General features: G+C 42.8%; 1 protein-coding gene across 1 annotated transcript in view; it reads left to right on the top strand.

Annotated features, from left to right (window-relative positions):
• Positions 1-22,144, top strand: part of LY75 (lymphocyte antigen 75) — a 97,191-nt gene that overhangs the window by 19,142 nt on the left and 55,905 nt on the right. Inside the window, exons 3-12 of the mRNA XM_060256886.1 lie at positions 6,960-7,133; positions 7,787-7,951; positions 9,881-9,991; positions 11,479-11,622; positions 12,657-12,845; positions 15,921-16,078; positions 17,116-17,226; positions 18,762-18,850; positions 19,332-19,501; positions 19,614-19,810. Coding sequence (XP_060112869.1) covers positions 6,960-7,133; positions 7,787-7,951; positions 9,881-9,991; positions 11,479-11,622; positions 12,657-12,845; positions 15,921-16,078; positions 17,116-17,226; positions 18,762-18,850; positions 19,332-19,501; positions 19,614-19,810 — 1,508 coding nt within the window. The remainder of the gene's footprint in view (positions 1-6,959; positions 7,134-7,786; positions 7,952-9,880; positions 9,992-11,478; positions 11,623-12,656; positions 12,846-15,920; positions 16,079-17,115; positions 17,227-18,761; positions 18,851-19,331; positions 19,502-19,613; positions 19,811-22,144) is intronic.

The raw sequence follows: 22,144 nt of genomic DNA, 5'->3' as shown, positions 1-22,144 counted from the left end.
TGGAGACAAACAGCAGGCTGCTTGGGGAACACAAAGCAAAATCTGCTCTGGCAACATCTTTGTTTATTTAGGCAATTTAGCACTCCAGTTCTGCCCCCAGTGGGACCCAAAACAACGTAAAATAAGTATAATTTTAAGAAATAATTTAAACAAATAAAACACAATTCAGATTTTTTTTTAAAAAAAATTAAAAAGTACGACACCTCATCTTAGAGAAGTTTTGGATCCAGTGGGTTGCTTCTTTCATGGACCACGGGCTGCATGCCACATGGGTCAAGAGCCCTTTAGTTTTGCCCATTGACCTGCACTCTGCTCACCTCTCACCCCTCAGCCAAGAAGGGAAAGAAGTTATACAGCTGGTAGCTTTGTTCCCAGAGCCTCTTTCCTGTCCTCTTGAGAGTTTTTTGCTGCTAGATCCAACCTTAGTTGTTTTCATGTTATTTCAAGTATGAGGGAAAGTAGAAATCACAAGAGGAGTGCTGTTATTGTTGCGCCCCCCCCCTCCCGTCAGCTCCTCTTACCCAAATTTGGTACCCATGGAATTATTTTCTAGGGGCACTTGTTGCAAGTAGTATATCAGTTCCTTTTTACCTGTGCCCTCTTATACATCTGCATGGGAAGGGCCTGTTCTACTCAGCCCTAGTTATGCTCCAGCTCACAAGGCAAAATATTCTTTGAGAAGTCCTCTCGAAGGGGGAAAAATGAGCATGTCTGAACAAGTGAAAATTACTTTGTGGTTTCTTTTGTCTATTGTTGTTGTGGAGTAACTTGATTGAAAATCTTTATCAGGCAGGCATTTCTAGGCATGCTCTTTGTGTTCAAAGAGTCCTACTGAATTTAAAAGGGCTACCCATGTGTCCCAACCTACTTGATGATAGTTGCATTCATTTATAATAGCTTGAATCCTATTGTGAGGCTGGCAGATTGATGCCACTTTAACAGCAGCGGTAAAGTGTGAAAAGTGCACATATATGAAAAGCACTCTCAAACTGGTATATCAGGATTGCATTATCATAACATGCCATATCTGTATGCCTGCACAAAATGCATGGAAGACTGGAAACTGAAGACTTAAGTATAAAAGGCTGGCCAGTTTTGCATCCTATGGAACCGCCAGCTTTGATGATCCCCCATGCTGTTATCTGGGCTCTAAGGCTTCTTTTCTTCTCTCCCCAGTAAGATATATGAGGTTTTCTGATTTTGAAATGGAAATGTCATTTAATTGTGTGCATTTATTGTATGGTGGTTTGATTTTTTTTTAAAATAGTCATAATCATATACCAATATAGTAGATGCTTAACTGGTACACACTCAGACCACAGCAACGAACTGCACTGCCAGATGTTATTTTATTTACATTACAAAATCCACATCACAGTAAATGAGGATCTGGTAGTAAACTACATCCAGCATCAGATTCTTTAGCGTTGTGACAAAATGGAAAACCTGATCAGATGATTATCCATGAAACCTATAAAAAGTTCTTATGAGCAGTGAGGTTACAGTTTATGTCCTTTCTTATATACAAGCAGGGCTTTTTTTTGTAGCAGGAACTCATTTGCATATTAGTCCACACACCCTGATGTAGCCAATTCTCCAAGAGCTTAGAGTAGGCTCTGTAAGAAGAGCCCTTTAAACTCTTGGAGGATTGGCTACATCAGGGGTGTGTGGCCTAATATGCAAAGGAGTTCCTGTTACAAAAAAAGCCCTGTTACAAGGCAGAGTCACATATGTATGAGATTCCCTAGCTTCAACACTTATTATTGGAAAAGACTGGTGCAAAGTTATGGTAATTCACCCTCAGTGCTTGCATCCAGAAAGTCCACTAAGAAGCTACAGCATTTTAATACTGTGCCAAGAACAAGTGACAACAATTGGTGCAGGATTTACTAGGATTGCTTCTGAACCACCTCCTGGGTATTAGTTCTTTACATTTGTGCATTGGCACCAGCTATGCCTTGGCACCAGCAATGCTGGGATTTATACTGTGGATGGCTCTTTATTTTCTTTCTGTTAGCCTTCATTAGCCCTCAAAAGGCCTTGCTGGAGGTCACGTGGATGCAGGGAGGGCTGCAGTGAAGGGGGAATTAGCCAAGATCACTCCTCATCTGACACTGAAATTTTGGCAGAATACAAGCTACTCTGCCAAATCCTAGGCAGTGTTTAGCTGAGTGCCAGAACTGCTCTATAAGCCATTTCAAGATCAATATTTCTGTGCCGAGTGATGGTTGGCTTGTGCTAACCATATCATGAGCTTACATTGTCTTTTACTTTACAAAGCTAATTAATTTTACATGTGCATATAATGAGTGCATAGATAAGGAGAAGATGCCCCTCACCTCTACACATGAATCCAAACTCTTAAGTCAGGGGTGTCAAATTCATTTGTTATGAGGACTGGTTCTGATAACCCCACCCCACCCCTCCCCGCAGATCCAGCCCTGTGCATAGGTTCAGTGTCATCAGTCTGCAAAGGAAATCCATCTAAACTGGCTTGTTGTTATTTCTCATCTAAATAGTTCACATTGCTTTCCTACTGAGAAAGACTGGATCGTGAAGGCATAAAAAGGGGGAGGGCCAGTCCACGTGTGTCATAAAAAGTAATTCCAGTTAGTGGATATATAAACTTTATAAAAGACACATACAAACATAATGAAATTTTTTTTTACTTAAAATAAAACATGCTTAAAAGATTAGCACTCTTGCAGTATTTGGTTTATTTAATGGTCTCTGATAACTGACACCTCTTGTTCTGAATTATTGCTGGAGACAATGTCTGTGCTGTAGCAATCTTGAGTATGCTGTTCAGTGTTGTTCAGGTGTGTATCTGTAAGCTGCAAACCTACTTTTGATTTACTGACATTCATTACAAAAACCTCGTGGTCAGTATTTTGAGCCTTGAGACCCAGAGGAAAACATGGAATGACTGGGCATCGAGATATTTTGTACATAAGTTGTGTCATGTGCTGGTCAAGAACATGTGAAAGTACCATGACACGGACTGTAGGCTATATGTTTTTTGTCTAAAAAGCTATAGTCTTCCTTATAGAAATAACTACACCTCCTACAAGGCAGTGCAAGAATACAGAGACAGCAAATGTGTAGTGTTCAGTATCAGCCTACTTATATGGGATGCATAGGCAGGACTAGATCTACATGTTTTTTTTGGGGGGGGGGAAGTAAAAAATGGCGCCCCCTTGTGGACCATTCTATCTTATGGTCCCATAGAATACAATGGACTCCATACCCAATTTGGCGTGTTCCCCCCCCCCCCCCCCCCGTCAGTGCCCGGGGCAAGCATCGCCTCTGCCCCCCCCCCCAGATCCAGCCCTGTGCATAGGTTCAGTGTCATCAGTCTGCAAAGGAAATCCACCTAAACTGGCTTGTTGTTATTTCTCATCTAAATAGTTCACATTGCTTTCCTACTGAGAAAGACTGGATCGTGAAGGCATAAAAAGAAGGCGGCAAACCCAGTTGCACCCAGGAGAGCCCTGACATCCATCCATATCTCTCTCTCTCTCTCTCTCTCTCTCTCTCTCTCTCTCTGTGTGTGTAGCAAGGCAAAAAGCTTATACCTTGAATAAAACTTCATTGGTCTTAAAGGTGCTTGCTTTGTATCTCTCCTGTGGGATTGAGGGAACTGGATAAAGGAAGCTCTGGCTCTTTCTTTCCTTCCCCAGGAGACGAAGAGGGGAAGGAGGCTCAGCTAATAGAAGGAAGAGAAGCTTGGCTCAGTAGCTCTGCTGTAAGATTGAGAGAGCCTGACAAAGCAAGGTCTTCCTCCCCCCCTCCTCCCCAAGGGAGGATCCTCAGCCAACTGAGAAAATACAGGCTTTGCTCTGTAACTCCTGTGTGATTGAGCAAGCCTGGCAAAACAACCTGAGATATAGAAGGAAGCAAGAGAGGAAGCAGATGTCAGTGAGTTGCTTGCAGGCCTGAAAGATGCCCTCCATGGGGCCTGATCTGTCTTGCAGGCTACACATTTGACACCCCTGCTCTAAGTAGACCCTCCATTTATACAAGCTGTATGTGTAGGCCTTGTTGTTATGTTAACTTTTCATTTTTTGTGCCTAGCAGGGTGGGTTTAATTTAATTCACAATTTAAGACTTGATTTAAAACATGGTTTTCTGCATAAAGTCTCATTTTTGCTGGCCTTGATATGAAGATGAAGGTTTCACTTTAGTATAATAACCTTTCAGGTTCATTTAGTTATATCAGAAAATTAATGATTGGAGGAGAGAGACAGTGGCTCAGTGGTAGAGCATCTGCTTGGTAAGCAGAAGGTCCCAGGTTCAATCCCTGGCATCTCCAACTATAAAAGGATGCAGGCAAGTAGGGGTGAAAAACCTCAGCTTGAGACCCTGGAGAGCCGCTGCCAGTCTGAGTAGACGATACTGACTTTGATGGACTGAGGATCTGATTCAGTATAAGGCCGCTTCATATGTTCATATGTTATTTACCACCTGAAATAGATAATTATGAAATCATTGTAAGGTGAACTATCTCTGGTTTAATAGGTTAATCGTTCATATGTGGACAACTTTTCTGCTGTACTTTATTGGAAGGAGAAAAATAACCATTTAAATTGTTTTACCTAGAACGGTAACATTGTATAGCATATGTATTCTTGTATTTGCTTAAACATCAATGAGCATACACTCACAAAGATCTCAATATTTCTGCAGTATTCTGCTCAAAAACTTTCACTTTCATTTGTACTGCTTGTCTCTTCATCCTCATACTTAGCTCTTAACATCTCCTCCTTACCGAGACCTTGTTGTTCTTCAGTCACACAGTTGAGTCCAACTCTTTGTGACCTCATGGACCACATCACACCAGACCCTTCTATTTTGCACCATACGCCTAAATTCGCTCAAATTCATGTTTGTTGCATTGTTAACACTGTTTAACCGTCTCGTCCTTTGCCGTCCCCAGGCCTCAAACAATCTTACATTCGTTTAACTTCTAACCATCTCATCCTTTGCCATTCCTCCACCTCAAACCATCATATATTCATTGAACTTCTTGAAACTTAGCACTTAAGAGATAAGGGGTTGATTCTGTGTGCAGAGATTTGCAGAGGACCAATAGGACTGAGGTCCCTTAACTCTGTACGTTTATTTTATAACACTTTTGCTGTGAAAAAGAGGCATGTTATCTTTGCAGATACAAATTCACAGTTTTGAGAACTGCAAAACGAAGCATCTGTGATAATATCTTCCAAAATTGCCCAAAATAATCTTACAGAAATCTCTGGGAGAGCATGACACTTTGAATGGATTAATGGAATTAATTTACCAAAAAATTTAAACGTTGCATGAATATACAGCCTCATGCTATATAATTAAAATCCCTATTTCATAATGAATAACCTTTGGACTGTAACGTATCTTAAATAGAAAACTATCTTTAGATAGATTTTTCTCAAAAAGCGTTCTGTTTTTAAAATCTGATTTAAATTTTTAAAATCTGATTTTTTTTAAAAAAAAAATTATTTTTATCCATCCTGGTGCCTAGCCTCTGTTCAGAGGTCTAGATCAATACATGGAGGGGCTATATAGATATGATCTATGCATTCAGGCATGGACATCAGACATTAGTGAGGTGGGGCAGCTGCTGGGGGAGCCTTTTTTTTAAGAAGAAGATGATATTGGATTTATATCCCGCCCTCCACTCCAAAGAGTCTCAGAGCAGCTCACAATCTCCTTTCCCTTCCTCCCCCACAACAGACACCCCGTGAGGTAGATGAAGATATTGGATTTATATCCCGCCCTCCACTCCGAAGAGTCTCAGAGCAGCTCACAATCTCCTTTCCCTTCCTCCCCCACAACAGACACCCCGTGAGGTGGGTGGGGCTGGAGAGGGCTCTCACAGCAGCTGCCCTTTCAAGGACAACCTCTGCCAGAGCTATGGCTGACCCAAGGCCATGCTAGCAGGTGCAAGTGAAGGAGTGGGGAATCAAACCCGGTTCTCCCAGATAAGAGTCCGCACACTTAACCACTACACCAAACTGGCTCTGGCCTTCTGCCTCCCCATTACTACCCTAACAGCTTGGTCCAGAACCTGCACATTATAATGAGAAAGTATAAGATTGCAGCACAGCACTGCCCCATTTTCTGGGCATTTAGTTCAGTGGTTCTTACTATCAAGTACATGTGTATTGGAAGGCTCTATGAGTGAAGCATGAGCAAGGGTGGTGTCTCTTTGCATTTAGTGAAAGTTTGGTGGCTGCTGTGCTCTGCTGGGGAAGACAACCATAGCAGTCTGGGGGCCCGTCAGTGTTCTTTGCTCAGAATCCATCAAAATTTGGAACTGGAGAGCCAGTCTGGTGTAGTGGTTAAGTGCATGGACTCTTATATGGGAGAACCGGGTTTGATTCCCCACTCCTCCACTTGCACCTGCTGGAATGGCCTTGGGTCAGCCATAGCTCTGGCAGAGTTGTCCTCAGAAGGGCAGCTGCTGTGAGAACCCTCTCAGCCACACCTACCTCACAGAGTGTCTTTTGTGGAGGGAGCAAATATAGGAGATTGTAAGCAGCTCTGAGTCTCTGATTCAGAGAGAAGGGCGGGGTATAAATCTGCAATTCTTCTTCTTACTGCATACATTGATTTAATAGATATATTTTGCATGAGAAATATTATGGAATAGAGTGAAAATGATATAAAATTGTTCTGGTCAATAGATAATTTTAGATTAAATATATAGATTCATTTTTGTTGACTTTTATCATTGAACTGTTCATGTATGACAAGCACAAAGACTGGAAATTCTCCTATAGTGGCATGTTTTTGCTGTTTGTTAAGTTTACATTTACAACAGATGAAGACTATTTCAGTTTCTTCTATTAAATGCCTCCAAAAACTTTTTAGTAGAGTATGTGTGTGTGTGTATATATACTATATATAATTTAATTCAGATTTTATGTTTGAAACATTTACTTCTGATTGTTTTTCTACAGAGACATATACAAGGGAAGGGAATTCCTTTGGAAAGCCCTGCGAATTCCCCTTTCTGCTTAATAATACATGGCATTATGACTGCATACGCAATGACGTCTTTGCAGATGGTGAATGGTGCTCCACTACCTACAATTTTGATCAAGATGGAAAATGGGGATACTGCTTAAAACCAGGTGAGCAGCATTTCTAAAATATCATCCTCAGGATATTTTGATGTTAACTTGTACTGTTTATTTTTGTATATGCAAAAATCAGGTCCTGTTACAGCTTATGTGATTTAATTGTTCTATTGTTGTTCTATTACAGCTTATATAATTTAATTCTAGAAATACAATGCTCTGCTTTTTCTGTGTACTTTCAGCTTGCAGTGTAAAACACCTTTGGAACAACACAGCTACTGTATTAACATAGGGATAATGCCTGCTTGCAGCAGGCCAGACACTATTTGATAGCATTGTCTTGAGCCTCGGTGAGAAAAGTGAGCTGTAAAAAAATATGATTGCAGACCGTACAAGTAGGCATTGGAGGAAATAGGTCTGTGTACGTGTATCATATCTGTATCCCGATCTGCACGTATACACATACACCTCTCCAATTTGCATCCTGTAAAGAAGAGAAGCTGGATGTGGGTAGGGGAAGGGTGCATGGTCATCCCAGTCCCTGCAAAGCCAAATCCCCTCTCTCTGCCTTGGTGCCCAGTGAATGGACCATGACAGGAAAAAAGCATTTTGTTGAGCCCTGTGTATCGTCTCTATATGTGAAAGCTGTATATAGACACTGTGGCCAGGCTCGGCAGAATTGCTTCATTATTTATTTGTTTCATTAGAGAATGGTTGTCAGAACACATGGGAGTATGATGAAGCTTCTGGGAGTTGCTACCAGTTAAACACTCAGGCTTTTCTTTCTTGGAAAGAAGCTTACATTTCGTGTCAACGGCAAGGTGGAGATTTGCTGAGCATCACCAACTCATCTATGTTAAGCTACTTTAGAGGTACGTCTGGCTGTAATTCTTGGGACACGTGGGAATTGGCCTATCAGAAATAGGGAATCTGAGCCGCAAGAACAGCTTTCAAAATGGCTTAAAGGTGATTATTTTAAAACTCCACGTGGACGTTGAAATCTGAAGACTCCTTTGATTTATTCAGCTTTGTTAGGGAGACCAGGTGAAAAAACGTAATTAATGACAGTAATTCTACCCATAAATTAGTACAAAATGCTCCAGTGTCTGGATCAGCATTGTACATGGTATCCCATGCCCTGGAGGAGAAGAGAATGTATTGGACAAGTTCTTCGGGCCTTAGTCATTCTGAATTTTTGTAATATCTATATAACAACAATTTCGTTGCCTTTTGCTTTTCTGCTCTTGTCCAATGTATCCTAACCTGTCATCAGTGTTGAATTGTGCTGAATTTTCAATGCTGATTATCTTGCAGCAGCTGAAGAATACTGGGTCCAGCTGATCTGGGCCACAGCAGGGTACATAGGGACATGTTTCTCCCGCCTCATTTTCCCATCTTCAAGTGAGGTTTCCAGAGCTGCTGTTTGCCCCACATGGGGGACCATACAGGCAGCTGTTCACGGAGCGGTGGATGTTGGTAGGATCAAGGGCCCTGTTTTAGAGCTGTGCTGTATCATGCCACTGTTGGCAGTAATTTTTGTAAAGTGGAGTTAAATTAGCTTGGTTGTAGACACTGACCACACTTTTAAAAAGCCATTTTTTAAAGAAATTTTTATGCAGTTCTCAGAATTATACCATTACTTAAGGCTGATTGCTCAACCCTTTGTGATTCCCTTGCAATCACATTCTACACAGCACTCATACAATAAGTGGGAGTACCAGCTGTCTCTTCTTAACTGCAGAAAATATTACACTTTTGGGGAAATGTGTTACCCTAGCAACAAATAGTTGTCTAGAAAGTGAACATCCAGATCTAATGCGGCAGATTACAACTGGTAATGTCTTGCCTAGAAAGCTATATTTTTGAAAGCACAACTTGGAAGCTAAGCAGGGTCAGCCATGGTTAGGACTTGGATGGGAGACCAAGGGTGCGGCCAGACCTACCACTTAAAGCGAGATGGAAGAGCCTTTTTCTGGACCAGGGCAGAAAAGTCCGCCGTGGCGGCGTTCACATGAACGGTGGTATAAAGGGTTGGTCCCGTTAGTGAAAAGCAGTTGATCGATCACACGGTGATGGTGATTTCTGGGAGGGGGGGGGTCCATTGAACATGCGCCCAACTGTTTGGAGCTGGGAAATCAAACCTTGCTTCAGTGGCAGGGGGGAAGGGGGAAAGTTTCCGGAATTAACGTTGCCGATCCAAACCACGGAACTGCCAGGAATTATTTTCCTAGAAATTGGCAGTGACAATGATATCTTGAAATCCTCCACATTGAAAAAAAAGAATTTTTTCCTGTTCTGAATAGTGGGATAACGTTTCCCCCCCCCCCCCTCCGATCCTGTGTTGATTGGAGAAGCAGAAGCGTCACCTCAGATTCCCGGATGATCTGGCAATGCGCATGTCTGTGAGGCGAGAGGCAGTATCGCGCATGAGCTGTGCAAACAACAAAAGGACCGGACTTTTTCTACAGTCAAATTAACCCGATATACATGCGGAGCAAGTCGGGATGATAAAGACTCCACATCGTTTAACAGATGTGAATGTCTGAACGTCCGCTTTAACTCCGCATTGGGGGCATGGGTGAGTCGCGGTTAATGTTCCATCTGACCGCACCCCAACAAGCAAGATGGAGGTTCCTACACAGAGGAAGGCAACAGCAAACCAAACCATCTCTGCTTGTCCATTGCCTGCAATGCCCTGTGGGTGGGGTTACCACGAGTCAGTTGCAGCTTGATGACATGTGGTTCTTCTTTTTCCACCAGATAAATATTTCATGTATTAACTTACATTTTGTCATATATAGATAAAGATGGCATTGCAGAAATATTTTGGATCGGATTAAACCAACTGGACAATTATGGAGGCTGGGAGTGGTCAGATCACACACCATTGCACTTTGTTAGCTGGAGCCCCGGTAACTATATCATAAGTCTGATTACATTATTTTTATAACCCAGAGCAGATATATGTACTTGTCCTCCTTTATTGTGGTCTGTGATAGGGATGTTAGCTATGCTTATTTCTGTTGATTTGATGTACTTGGCTAGTTTTATGGCTGGAAGCTGCTCTGGGGAGGGTTCCCCCTGGGGCTGAAAAGCTGGATATGAATATTGTAATAAATAAACACAACATTGAATTTTCCTGGTGGAGATGTGTTGCAACAGGAGAAGAAACAATGATGAATACATCATCTCTTCTAGACCTATAATTATAAAATATCTATTTATGACATTTCTCTGTCACATTTCCACCGAACTTGGGGTCTCCAAGGATAGTACAGTTGTATTCAATATAATGCAGTACTAAACAAAAGCAAGTCCTATTGAATCCAGTGAGCTTACTTTCCTGTAAATCTGCTTTGGATTTCAGATGGTATTCTAAACCAGGGATCCCCAACCCCTGGGACGTGGCCCGTTAGCAACTGGGCCGCTACTCCCTGACCTTTGCCCCCCTGCCGCCGCCCCCCCACATGCCCTTTGCAGTGCTGCAAAGTGGCGCCGTACTCCCTACCCCACGCACAACTAGGCAGCACGGCCCACCCCCTCCTCTCCCTTCCCCAGCATCATGCCATGTTTTGCCCACCTCCCCTGCCAGCAGAGGAGACTTGGAGTCACCCCTACCTGCTTTGGCAGGGCCCAGGCTGATTCTATGGCATTTGAAGAGCAGGCTGGAGGAAGAGTTTCACCCCTCCCTCACTTCTGGAAGTGAGGTGGGGGGGGGAGAACCCTCCTTCAGCACGCTATTGAAATAACTTAGAATCAGCCTGGGCCCTGCTGAAGCAGTAGAGCTGCGCCTCATCGCGCCCCCCCCCCGGGGAGGCGGCGGGCTAGGGTTGCCAATCCCCAGGTGGGGGCAGGGGATCCCCCATATTGGAGGCCCTCACTCGCTTCAGGGTAATCAGAAAGCGGGGGGGGGGGAGGCGAGGGAAATATCTGCTGGGAACTCTTATTATTCCCTAGGGAGACTTATCCCCATAGGGAATAATGGAGAATTGATCTGTAAGTATCTGGGGCTCTGGAGGGGCTGTATTTTGAGGTAGAGGCACCAAAATTGCAGTGTAGCATCCAGTGCCTCTCCCCAAAATACACCCCCCCCCCCAAGTTTCAAAAAGATTGGACCAGGGGGTCCAATTTTATGAGCCCCAAAAGAAGGTGCTCCATCCATTATTTCCTATGGAAGGAAGTCATTTAAAAGGTGTGTGGTCCCTTTAAAAGTGATGGCCACAATTCCCTTTGGAGTTCAGTTATGCTCGTCACACCCTTGCTCCTGGCTCCACCCCCAAAGTCCCCAGATATTTCTTGAATTGGCAACCCTAGGGTGAGCCGTGGCGGCAAAACCAGTCCCTAGTGCCAAAAAGGTTGGGGACCACTGTTCTAAACAGTAGTCTTTCTTTTTCCACAGAGATGCAGAATTCATCGCCACTAGATGGGACAAGTTGTGTGGTTATGAATGCTGACACAGGCCTCTGGAAGAGTTATCCTTGTGAGACGGCACTTCCTTATGTATGCAAAAAACAATTCAACAGTACCAAATCAGAGTTTCCAGGTAAATCAGAAGTGCATTGTGGATTTGGTTCCTGGCAGGTAGTTATGTAGTTAGAGTGCAACCCTGTATACACTTCCTTGGGATTAATTCCCACAGAACATACAAGACCTACAAGTTTTTTACATATGTGGAGAAATGCCATTTTGGCTGCTCTTTCACTGGGAGTTAGCTGGAGGAGCCTATTAAACTCTAGGCAGGCTTTGGGCCTAGTCTCTTCCTCCTCCCCCCTCTCCTCCTGTCTGGAACCAGCAATTCAGTCCTTGAGGCCTGCCTCCCAGAATGCTGCAAGAGAGGTAAACCAGTTCCTAGGCAGGAACTGTGTTTTATATTGGAGATTTTGGGCAAGAAAACAGACAGTTAAAAGTTGGCTGTCAGGCAGTTCAGTCTTGCAACTATCTAAGTGAGGTGCCTGCCCTGCATGACATCCAGTCAGGGCAAGTAGTAGAACAGGGAGAGAAGGAACGTTTTTTCCTTACTTTGATTTATTTCTTCAGTTCACTTTTTGAAACGCCTGTAAATAGTTAAATACTGTAAATAAATATTTTGTTTGTTTAAAGTGAAGTCCCTCTGTGCCACATAGTTCCCACAGCTGCTTGGAACGCTGGGAGTGGGTTGGGGAATCCCTAGGGTGGAGAGAAGTGGCACAGCAGCTGGTTGCCAGCTCTCCAGGGGAGCCCCAAAGTTCCATGGGAAGCCCTGAACAGGATTCCTAGTGAGTCCAGAGGGAGGTTAGGAGGCTGTCCCTCCTAACTAGAGCCCCGGACAGGGACAGTGGTGGCAGCGAATACCCTGAGGCAGCGAAGGGGAACAGCCCTTTCAGGTCAGTATACTGGGAATTGCTGGGCAGGATGGGGTCCAGCTAGCAAACGCAGGACCAGTCCACCACAACATACATATGCATGTATACACACACAGAAGCACATACAATTTTAGTGATGCTCTAGTTGCTCCCTTTTAGAAGTGGGTACTTCTGTACGTGCACACAGCCCAACTTGCAAATTGACTGGCATGTAATTCATTTCTTCATCCTCCAGAAGTTCAAGACTACGTGGAGACTCAGTGCGATTCTGACTGGCTTCCTCACAATGGGTTTTGCTATTTGCCAACGGCCAACTCCGCTTCCTGGGAAGTTGCAAAGCAGTCATGTAAAGCCAAGAATGGTGACCTGATCAGCGTACATTCATTAGCAGATGTTGAACTGGTTGTTACCAAACTTCATAATGGTAAGTTTGGCTGGGCAATGGTCAAAGAATGAAAGTTTGCCACCATAAGGTTAATCACTTGAATCAAGAGAGGGTCATCAACTCATGTCTTGCGACCCTCCAGAGGGCTGGAGAGCCTCACATGCTGAGTTTCAAGTCCCTACAAAGTCTGGGGTGGGGGTGGGGTTGCTGGAAAATAGTCAGTAAAATCAATAAAACTTAGAGGTTTTTACCATTTTGGTCATTCATTTGTCAGTTTTTAAAGAATTGGTCAGTAAACTCAGTATTTCTTTGTTTTTGTGAATGCAATTTGTGGGGTTGTTTCTCTTATTGCATTTTGGAGGAAACTTGATGACTTTACAGTGGGAAGGCAGATTTTTTTTTTTTCAGTTCAACTCAGCAAAAAACCAGGCACCTCCAAATATTTTTAAATAGGTTTGGCAACAGCTAGGGATATTTACAGTAAACTGGATGAAGCTTTGGATTTGGCACAAGTTTCCTCGATCAAAATCGCTAATGCTAAGTAATGATGGACCAAATGTCAACAAGGCTGTCACAAAACTCATGAATGATTATCTTATTTTGACAGAGAGACAGCATATGGTAGATATTGGCACTTGTAACATTCATGTAGTCTATAATGCGTTTCTTAGGGGCATGGCAGAAATGGGAGATGATGCATCAAATTTTATTTTTCTTCCTCATGATTTCGTTTTATGAGTGGCCATCATGATGGGAGTATTTCACAAAAATTCAAAGTGATCTTGGCATCCCAAATCATTGTGTCTTGAAGCATGTTTCTTTACGGACTCTATTCCTAAGAGTAAAAGTGATTTGGTGAAATCTACCACAAAGTATAGAAACATAATTAACCTCTTAAAATATGAGACAATGAAAGCAGAAGTGATGTCTTGTTGCATGAGTGCCTGGTTATTTACAAAGTTCACTGGAGTGTTCCACAAAGGAGAGCCTTTGGTGCATGCAATGTGTAGTGAAGTAAAAACACTCACAAGAACCATAATGAATTGTGTTTGTAAGAGTGCAGCACCGCTGTCTCTTGAAGCCTTCAGTGATGAGCACTACATACCTGTGAGAGAAGTAATCAGCGAAAGTAGAATCTGTGACGAACTGAAAAACTTTCTGAAAAGGAGCAGCTACTCTTTTATAAAAGGAGCAAAAACATTTCATAGTAGCCTGCAAACACCTTTTACTTCAGTCTTCTTTGGACAACCCATCCTTCAAAATCTCCAGTGTTTAGCTCCAGCACAGCAAGTCAAGGAAGGAACCCACAATGAAGGCAGCAGAAGCTCTCCCAATGGATACTCCACTGGACATGATTGCAGAAGAATGGAAACTTTGTAGACTTGAAGATGAAAATGAATATTGCTACATAAATATGTATTGGAATCAGTTATTTGACAAGACATGAACATATGAAGCTGCCTTATACTGAATCAGACCCTCGGTCCATCAAAGTCAGTATTGTCTACTCAGACTGGCAGCGGCTCTCCAGGGTCTCAAGCTGAGGTTTTTCACGCCTATTTGCCTGGACTCTTTTTAGTTGGAGATGCCAGGGATTGAACCTGGGACCTTCTGCTTCCCAAGCAGATGCTCTACCACTGAGCCACCATCCCAGACAATACCATCTGGTGATCCAAAATACCCACCAGTTACCAAGGTGGTGAAAGCAGCATTATTGTTATTGCATGGTAGTGCAGACATAAAAAGAGGCTTTTCAAAATCTTTTCAAAATTTCTTTGATCAATAGAAGGGCCAGCGTGTCAGAGAGAATTTTGAATGCCCACCTAATGGTCAAAGAAATTTTATATCACGTATGAAAACAAGGTATACCATGTTAATATCTCCCAGGAGCTTTTATGGATGACAAGCAGTTCATGTTCATTGCAAGCAATATTGTGATGAACCAATAAAGAGAAGAGGCAGAAAGAAAGGAGAAAGGCAGAGGAGTTAGGAGATATCAATAGCCTGAATTGTTCAGTAATTTGCCAGTTTTTTGTCTATATTTGACCAGAGTTTTTTTTTTTTGCCGTTTTGATCAGTAAAATCAGTAATTTTGTCCCTTTGACTAGTTTCCACCCTGATAGGTCTTCATGCCTCCAGGTTCTCTTTACACACATTCTGAGAAGAAAGACAGGATGGCAAGCAGAGGTCATTCTTCACTGAAGAGGAGTCTTTATTTTTAAGCACAGATCAGTTCAGAGACAGGCCTTTCCTTTATTTACAAGATTTATATCCTGCAGTTCAGCCCAGTCAGGGCCACCAACCCAGTTAACAAGTAAAAACAAGAAAAATAAATAAGAAAACCATATATACAGGACTTTTTTTGAGCAGGAATGCAGTCCTGACTGGTTTGGGGTGTGGCCTAATATGCAAATGAATTCCTGTTGGGGGGGGTTTCCTACAAGAAAGCCCTGTGTGAAACAATGGTGACATCAGGGGCTGTGGCCTAATATGCAAATGATTTCCTGCTAGGCTTTTTCTACAAAAAGAAAGCCCTGCATGTATGTGTATATATACCGTGTATGTATAAACAAAGAAACATCAACTAAAATTTCAATTAAAACATATAGCAGGAAGGAGGTTTGCTGAAAGAATGCTGGGTACACACAAAAAAAGTCTTCATGCTCTGATGAAGTCAGTGATAGACGCGGACAGATGAACATCCCTGGGGAGAGAGTTCCACAAGCTTGGTGCCATGAACCACCAAAACTTACTTTATGCTTTCTTGCTCTCTCCCTGAGAGAGGCAAGACAGCATGGCAGGTATGGTCTCTCACGCTTTGCAGCTCAGTGAGTTCCATGCTGCTACCTTGCGATGAAAGGGGCTTGTGCCTCTGGAAAGTCTGAAGATCTTTGATGTAGCAGAAATTTGCTGCAGATCTTTGACCACTATCCTTTGCCCATGACCAAATGCCATCACTAGCGACGCATATAAGATTGCCTTGGTTAAATTGCACAGAAATATGGTAATTATGAGGAATTTCATGTTTTTTTTCAAAGCATCCTGAAAAGATCAGATAGTTATTCTCCTAACTTGTTTGATTACCGTTATGCTTCTGTTTGCTATTGAACTTAGAAACAAATGACAAAATGTGGATCGGTTTCATGAATACGGACATGCCAGCTTCATTTAAGTGGTCAGATGGTTCAGAAGTAGTATTCACTTACTGGGACCAGAATGAGCCAAACATTCCTTTCAACAGCACTCCTAATTGTGTGGCGTATTCAGGAAAGGTAAAATGTTTCTGTGGTGTTCTGGTCAGTTTTATAATTATAAAATTATAAAATGCCCAAAGAGTCTTTTGAAAGTTACAGAGCTTGTAAACTGTTTGATTCCAAATGTAAATAGCTGATTCTTATAGAGAAGGGTAAAGGTACTTAAATGCTAATGATCTTTCAGCTCTGACATTAATTGGAAGATAAAAGATACCACAATTGTAGTTTATTGTAATAACTAGGGGTCATTTTGTAGAAAAATAGGTGGTGGAGCTCATCCAGGGATTGTTATGCAGCTGCACCTACTATTCAGTGGACAAGGTGGAAAGGAGGAGGTGGAATTCTCAGAAAGGTTCAGGAACTGCGCTCCTGTGAGCTCCCGCTGAATCTGAGGCCTGGTAATAACAATTTTGTCTTAAAAGAAGAAGACAGAAGACATCGGATTTATATCCCACCCTCCTCTCAAGAGTCTCAGAGTGGCTCACAATCTCCTTTATCTTCATCCCCCACAACAAACACCCTGTGAGGTGGGTGGGGCTGAGAGAGCTCTCCCAGAAGCTGCCCTTCCAAGGACAAGCTTTGTGATAACTATGGCTGACCCAAGGCCATTCCAGCAGGTGCAAGTGGAGGAGTGGGGAATCAAACCCGGTTCTCCCAGATAAGAGTCCGCACACTTCACCACTACACCAAAGTAATAAAAGTAGAGTTTATAAAATCTGTTAGTGTTTATAGTTTAGCACAAAGTGATTTTTCAAATGGAACTCCAAAGGGAATTAAAAGTGTTGGAGGTACAGAGGGCTAGTTTAATTGAGCAGTCTGGGAGGCCTCTGGTCAGATCTCTAAGCAAAAGAATGAATATGTCTCATTCTTACTAGGTTTCCTTAGACTAGCTATCATTGCTTAGTGCTGTGTTATCAGTATGGGGGTAATAATGACCTACATTACAGGGCAGTTGCAAAGACTTCACCAAGATATGCGCAGAAGCACTATATATATGCTAAGTATTATTAGTGTTGTTCATATAACTTATCCTGCTTTTTTTTTCTGGATAACAGTTGGGACGATGGAAAGTCCTTCCTTGTGAAAATCAACTTAAATATGTGTGCATGAAAAAAGGAAAGATTTTGAATGAAACAACATCTGGTAAAGATTGTCCTCCTAATGAGGTAAAGTGCTATTAATATGTCTTCTTTTGTAGAAGAGTCCAGCAGGAACTCATTTGCATATTGGGCCACTCCCCCTAACACCACCATTGTTTCAGACAGGGCCTTTTTGTAGAAAAAGCCCAGCATGGATTCATTTGCATATTAGGCCACACCCCCTGTCACCAAGCCAGGTGGAACTGCGTTCCTGCTCAAATAAAAGCCCTGACTATTTTAATCATATCTGGTACCACCCAACATTTTTACTATTAAGAATATGGTTCAATAATAAATGAAGACATAACATGAACATATGAAGCTGCCTTATACTGAATCAGACCCTTGGTCCATCAAAGTCAGTATTGTCTTCTCAGACTGGCAGTGGCTCTCCAGGGTCTCAAGCTGAGGTTTTTCACACCTATTTGCCTGGACCCTTTTTTGGAGATGCCAGGGATTGAACCTGGGACCTTCTGCTTCCCAAGCAGATGCTCTACCACTGAGCCACAGCCCCATTCATGGCTCTCCAGGGTCTCAAGCTGAGGTTTTTCACACCTATTTGCCTGGACCCTTTTTTGGAGATGCCAGGGATTGAACCTGGGACCTTCTGCTTCCCAAGCAGATGCTCTGCCACTGAGCCACCGTCCCTCCCCTAGAGTTATTCAGAATTCAGAAAACTTACAATACTATGTTATGTGTTATTCAGAAACATGTCCGTGTTTGTGTTATTCAGAATTCTGATTTTCAAATTAAATATTGGGTTGGGGGTTTGTCTAGCATTTTTAGGAGTATGTTTCTGAATTTCTACATCTAAGTCAGGGGTGTTGAATTCATTTGGTAAGAGGGCGGGATCTGACATAAAGGAGACCTTGTCGGGCCAGGCCGTGTTGGGCTTTGCCATGTGTGTACCTATTTAAGATTAGGTAGCAGAGATACAAACTTTATAAAGGATACAGACAAACACAATTAAAGATTTAAAAAACAAACAAACCTTAAAACATTAGCACTTGTTGATCATAAAAGGGTGCGTTCTTTGTATTTCTCCCATGGGATCTAGGGAACTGGACAAAGGAAGCTCTGACTCTTTCCTTACTTCCCCCGGGGACTAGGATGGGGAGGAGCCTCAGCCAATAGAAAAAAAGAGGCTTGGCTCAGTAGCTCTGCTTTGTGATTGAGAGAGCCTGGCAAAGCAAACTCTCCCTCCCCCACTTTGTCCCTAATGGAGTAACCTCAGACAGTGGAGAAAATAGAGATTTTTCTCTGTAGCTCTTCTGCAGTTGAGCAAGCCTTGCAAAGCAAGCTGTAATGCAGAAGGAAGCAAGAGAGAGGGAGAAGGAAGCAGATAACAGTCAATTGCTTGGGGGCCTGATTCGGCCCCTGGGCTGCATGTTTGACACCCCTGATCTAAACTGTGGCCAATTTCTGAGCAGTAGTAATTAACTTAATGTGTCAGTCAACCATTCTTAATTTCACTGTCATGTAGTGACATTGTAGTGGAGGCAGATTGTATGGCACATATTGGTTCTACTGTTAAGTAAAAGAGTTGTCATTCTTTAAACTAGGAATGGAAGAGACATGGAAATTTTTGCTACAAGATTCTGAACAATAAAGTGTCCTTTGGAGCGCAGTGCAATCTCACTATAGAAAACAGGTATTGCATAGTATTGTAAGTTGTATGGATCGGATAGTTTCCTTGGTGTGCAAGAAACCAGTTTTCTTGGTGTGCAGCTCTTTTCAACATATGAATGTGGCTTCTTGTGGCGTGTAGTGTTTCTTATTCCCTTTCAGATGTTTCATGATTATGATAAAGATGAGAGCCAGTTTGGTGTAGTGGTTAAGTATGCGGACTCTTATCTGGGAGAATCGGGTTTGATTCCCCGCTCCTCCACTTGCAGTTGCCGGAATGGCCTTGGGTTAGTCATGGCTTTCGCATGAGTTGTCCTTGAAAGGGCAGCTGCTGTGAGAGCTCTCTCAGCCCCACCCATTTCACAGGGTGTCTGTTGTGGGGGAGGAAGATATAGAAGATTGTCAGCCACTCTGAGTCTCTGATTCAGAGAGAAGGGCAGGGTATAAATCTGCAGTCTTCTTCATAAAACATAATTGTCCCCTTATTTTCACACTCACTCTTACAGATTTGAGCAAGAATTCATAAATAGTTTGATTAGAAAGCATAGCAAAGTTGAAGAGAAATATTTCTGGACGGGCTTGCAGGGCCTCAACTCGTCGGGAGAGTACAGCTGGGGAAGTGCAGATGGAACTATTGAAAAGCTAACATATACAAACTGGGATAGCCTTCAGCCAGGTAAACACTCAAAATTGGTGAAGTATAAGTATTTATTTTATGAAACAGTCTTCCATTTCTGAAAATGTCAGATAAATACTGAAATCTTGGGAATCTGTGGTCAACATTCTAGAATTTTCTGGAGGATGTGTGGCGATGGCCAGTGGAAAACACCTTGGAAAGTGGAAAGTTCAGTCTTGCAGTACATTTAAAGCATACTCTATTTGCAAAAAATACACTGGGCCACCAAGGCCAACAGAAGTGCTGCCTAAAGAAAGCGACCCTTGCCCTCCAGGATGGCAGAGCGGATCAGGTCTTTCCTGCTATAAGGTACTATGTCATTCATTCTTGTGAAATGTTTTAATTGATCTAGTGTTAATGTGTTAAATACACATCGATGCAGACATGCGTGTATTCATAAATATGGGCTGTGTACAGACATGCTTGCAAATAAAACAGGTGGGTTTTTTTGCTATAGAGCGAATTCTACATCATCCTGTAATGTGAGGGGGTATGGCCTAATATGCAAATGAGTTCCCAGCAGGAACTCGTTTGCATATTAGGCCACACGCTCTGACGTCACCATTGTTTCACACAGGGCTTTTTTGTAGAAAAGGTTCCCAGCAGGAACTCATTTGCATATTAGACCACAACCCGGACGCCAAGCCAACTGGAACTGCGTTCCTTTGTGTTCCTGCTAACCCCCCCCTGTTTATTGGTATAACAGGACAACTCAACTTAACTTTTTATAAGGAAAAAATAATTTTAAAATATTGTTGCAGGGGGGGAAAGTGAAATTAGTCAATGAACAACCTTTTAAGAAGAAAAGATGTCAGCTGAGCCCGCTTTGATGGGGTAGGGCGGGATACAAATAAAATAAATAAATAAACATAATCCCAGATTTAATTTTAGTCAATCTTAGAGTGAGAAAGCAGAGACTTATTTTCAGGCTTAACTGAATTGCTGCAAAGTTCTGCATTAGTAATGCAAAAGAGGAATAGTACAGCAAGTTTATTCTGCAATTGTCTAGTGTTAATTAATATTTAAACAATAGTATTAAAATTGAATTCATGTTTTCCAAATCGACTTGGAATATATTAACAAAAAACCTCAAATCTAGTAAGTTTCAGGGAGAGGCAGTGCTACAGCTTGGGTTATAGTTGATTTTGCACACACAACAGTTTTCTCTCTCAAAGGGGAGGATAACACTATCATAATGGTGTGGAGAGCCAGTTTGGTGTAGTGGTTAAGTGTGCGGACTCTTATCTGGGAGAACCGGGTCTGATTCCCCACTCGTCCACTTGCACCTGCTAACATGGCCTTGGGTCAGCCATGACTCTGGCAGAGGTTGTCCTTGAAAGGGCAGCTGCTGTGAGAGCCCTCTCCAGCCCCACCCACCTCACAGGGTGTCTGTTGTGGGGGAGGAAGGGAAAGGAGATTGTAGGCTGCTCTGAAACTGTGTCCTTGAAAGGGCAGCTGCTGTGAGAGCCCTCTCCAGCCCCACCCACCTCACAGGGTGTCTGTTGTGGGGGAGGAAGGTAAAGGAGATTGTGAGCCGCTCTGAGACTCTTCGGAGTGGAGGGCGGGATATAAATCCAATATCAATAATGCTTGGGTTCATCTCCCTTAGAGGAAGGAAATTGATTGTGCTTCCTGATTCCTAGAAAAGAAGGAATCCGCTCATCAGTCTCCCCCTCCTTGCCTTCTCCCACGAGAGAGGTACCAAAGCCAGAAAGCTGCAGCAGGAAACTCATGTCCCAGGCAGAGTAGCATCTAGCCTCTCTCAGGGCAGAAAACATCAGTGGCTCAACAAATGTTCATACAGATTAACTCAGCAAGACCGGTGGGAGTGGCCAGGAAACATTCCAGTCCTTAGTTCAATATTTTGGTCTATCTTGTGTGGATCTCGTTACTCCTCAGTTAAAGCCAAGACACCCAGGTTCTTCTTGAGGCAACAAGTGAAGCAAGTGGGTGCTCTGATGTCCCCACTGCTTTCAAGTCTCCTATATGCCTCACCTCTGGTCCCTTTAATTTCAATGATTCTCAACAGAACAAGAGAAGGTAGAGTTGATATGCTTGGCTCCATATAGGAGACCATGGTTTTCCAGCTTGCTGAAGTCATCAGTTCAGTCCCCATGGGAAATTCCAATGTCACACACCATGTTAATCTAGGATCCCATTTCTCATCCAGATCCAGCCTGTCTTCTTCTGATATGATGGAGTTTGAGTTGCAACTACTGATTGCACAGGGTTTCTCTAATCAGGTCATTCAGACCATGACGGTGGTCTTGAAAAGTTCAGCTTCCAAAATTTACAATAGTTTTTAGAAGGCCTTTGTCAGATGGTGCAATGGGAAATGCCTGCAACCAGATGCCATAGATCTTCTTCAGTTATCTTGTCTACATGATGGGACTTCTCAAAGTCTAAGAGCAAGTACTCTGTCACCAGGTAGCTGCCTTGAGTGCTGTGTATCCATTAGTTTGTGATGTACTACTTCACAATCATCCAGCAGGGAAGAGATTTCCAATTGGAGTCACATTGTCTCAGTCTTCAACAGTCCACAGGCTTCCTTCTTAGAGACTTGGTGTACTTCAGGGTCTGAGTAACCCTTCTTTTGAGTGAGGGAGGTTTCCCTGAAGGTCCTTACCCTGAAGTTACATCTGC

This window comes from Heteronotia binoei, chromosome 16 (assembly GCF_032191835.1).
Source record: "Heteronotia binoei isolate CCM8104 ecotype False Entrance Well chromosome 16, APGP_CSIRO_Hbin_v1, whole genome shotgun sequence".
Taxonomy (NCBI): Eukaryota; Metazoa; Chordata; class Lepidosauria; order Squamata; family Gekkonidae; genus Heteronotia; species Heteronotia binoei.
The sequence above is the reverse complement of the archived record's forward strand: the minus strand, read 5'-3'. Positions and strand labels throughout refer to the sequence as shown.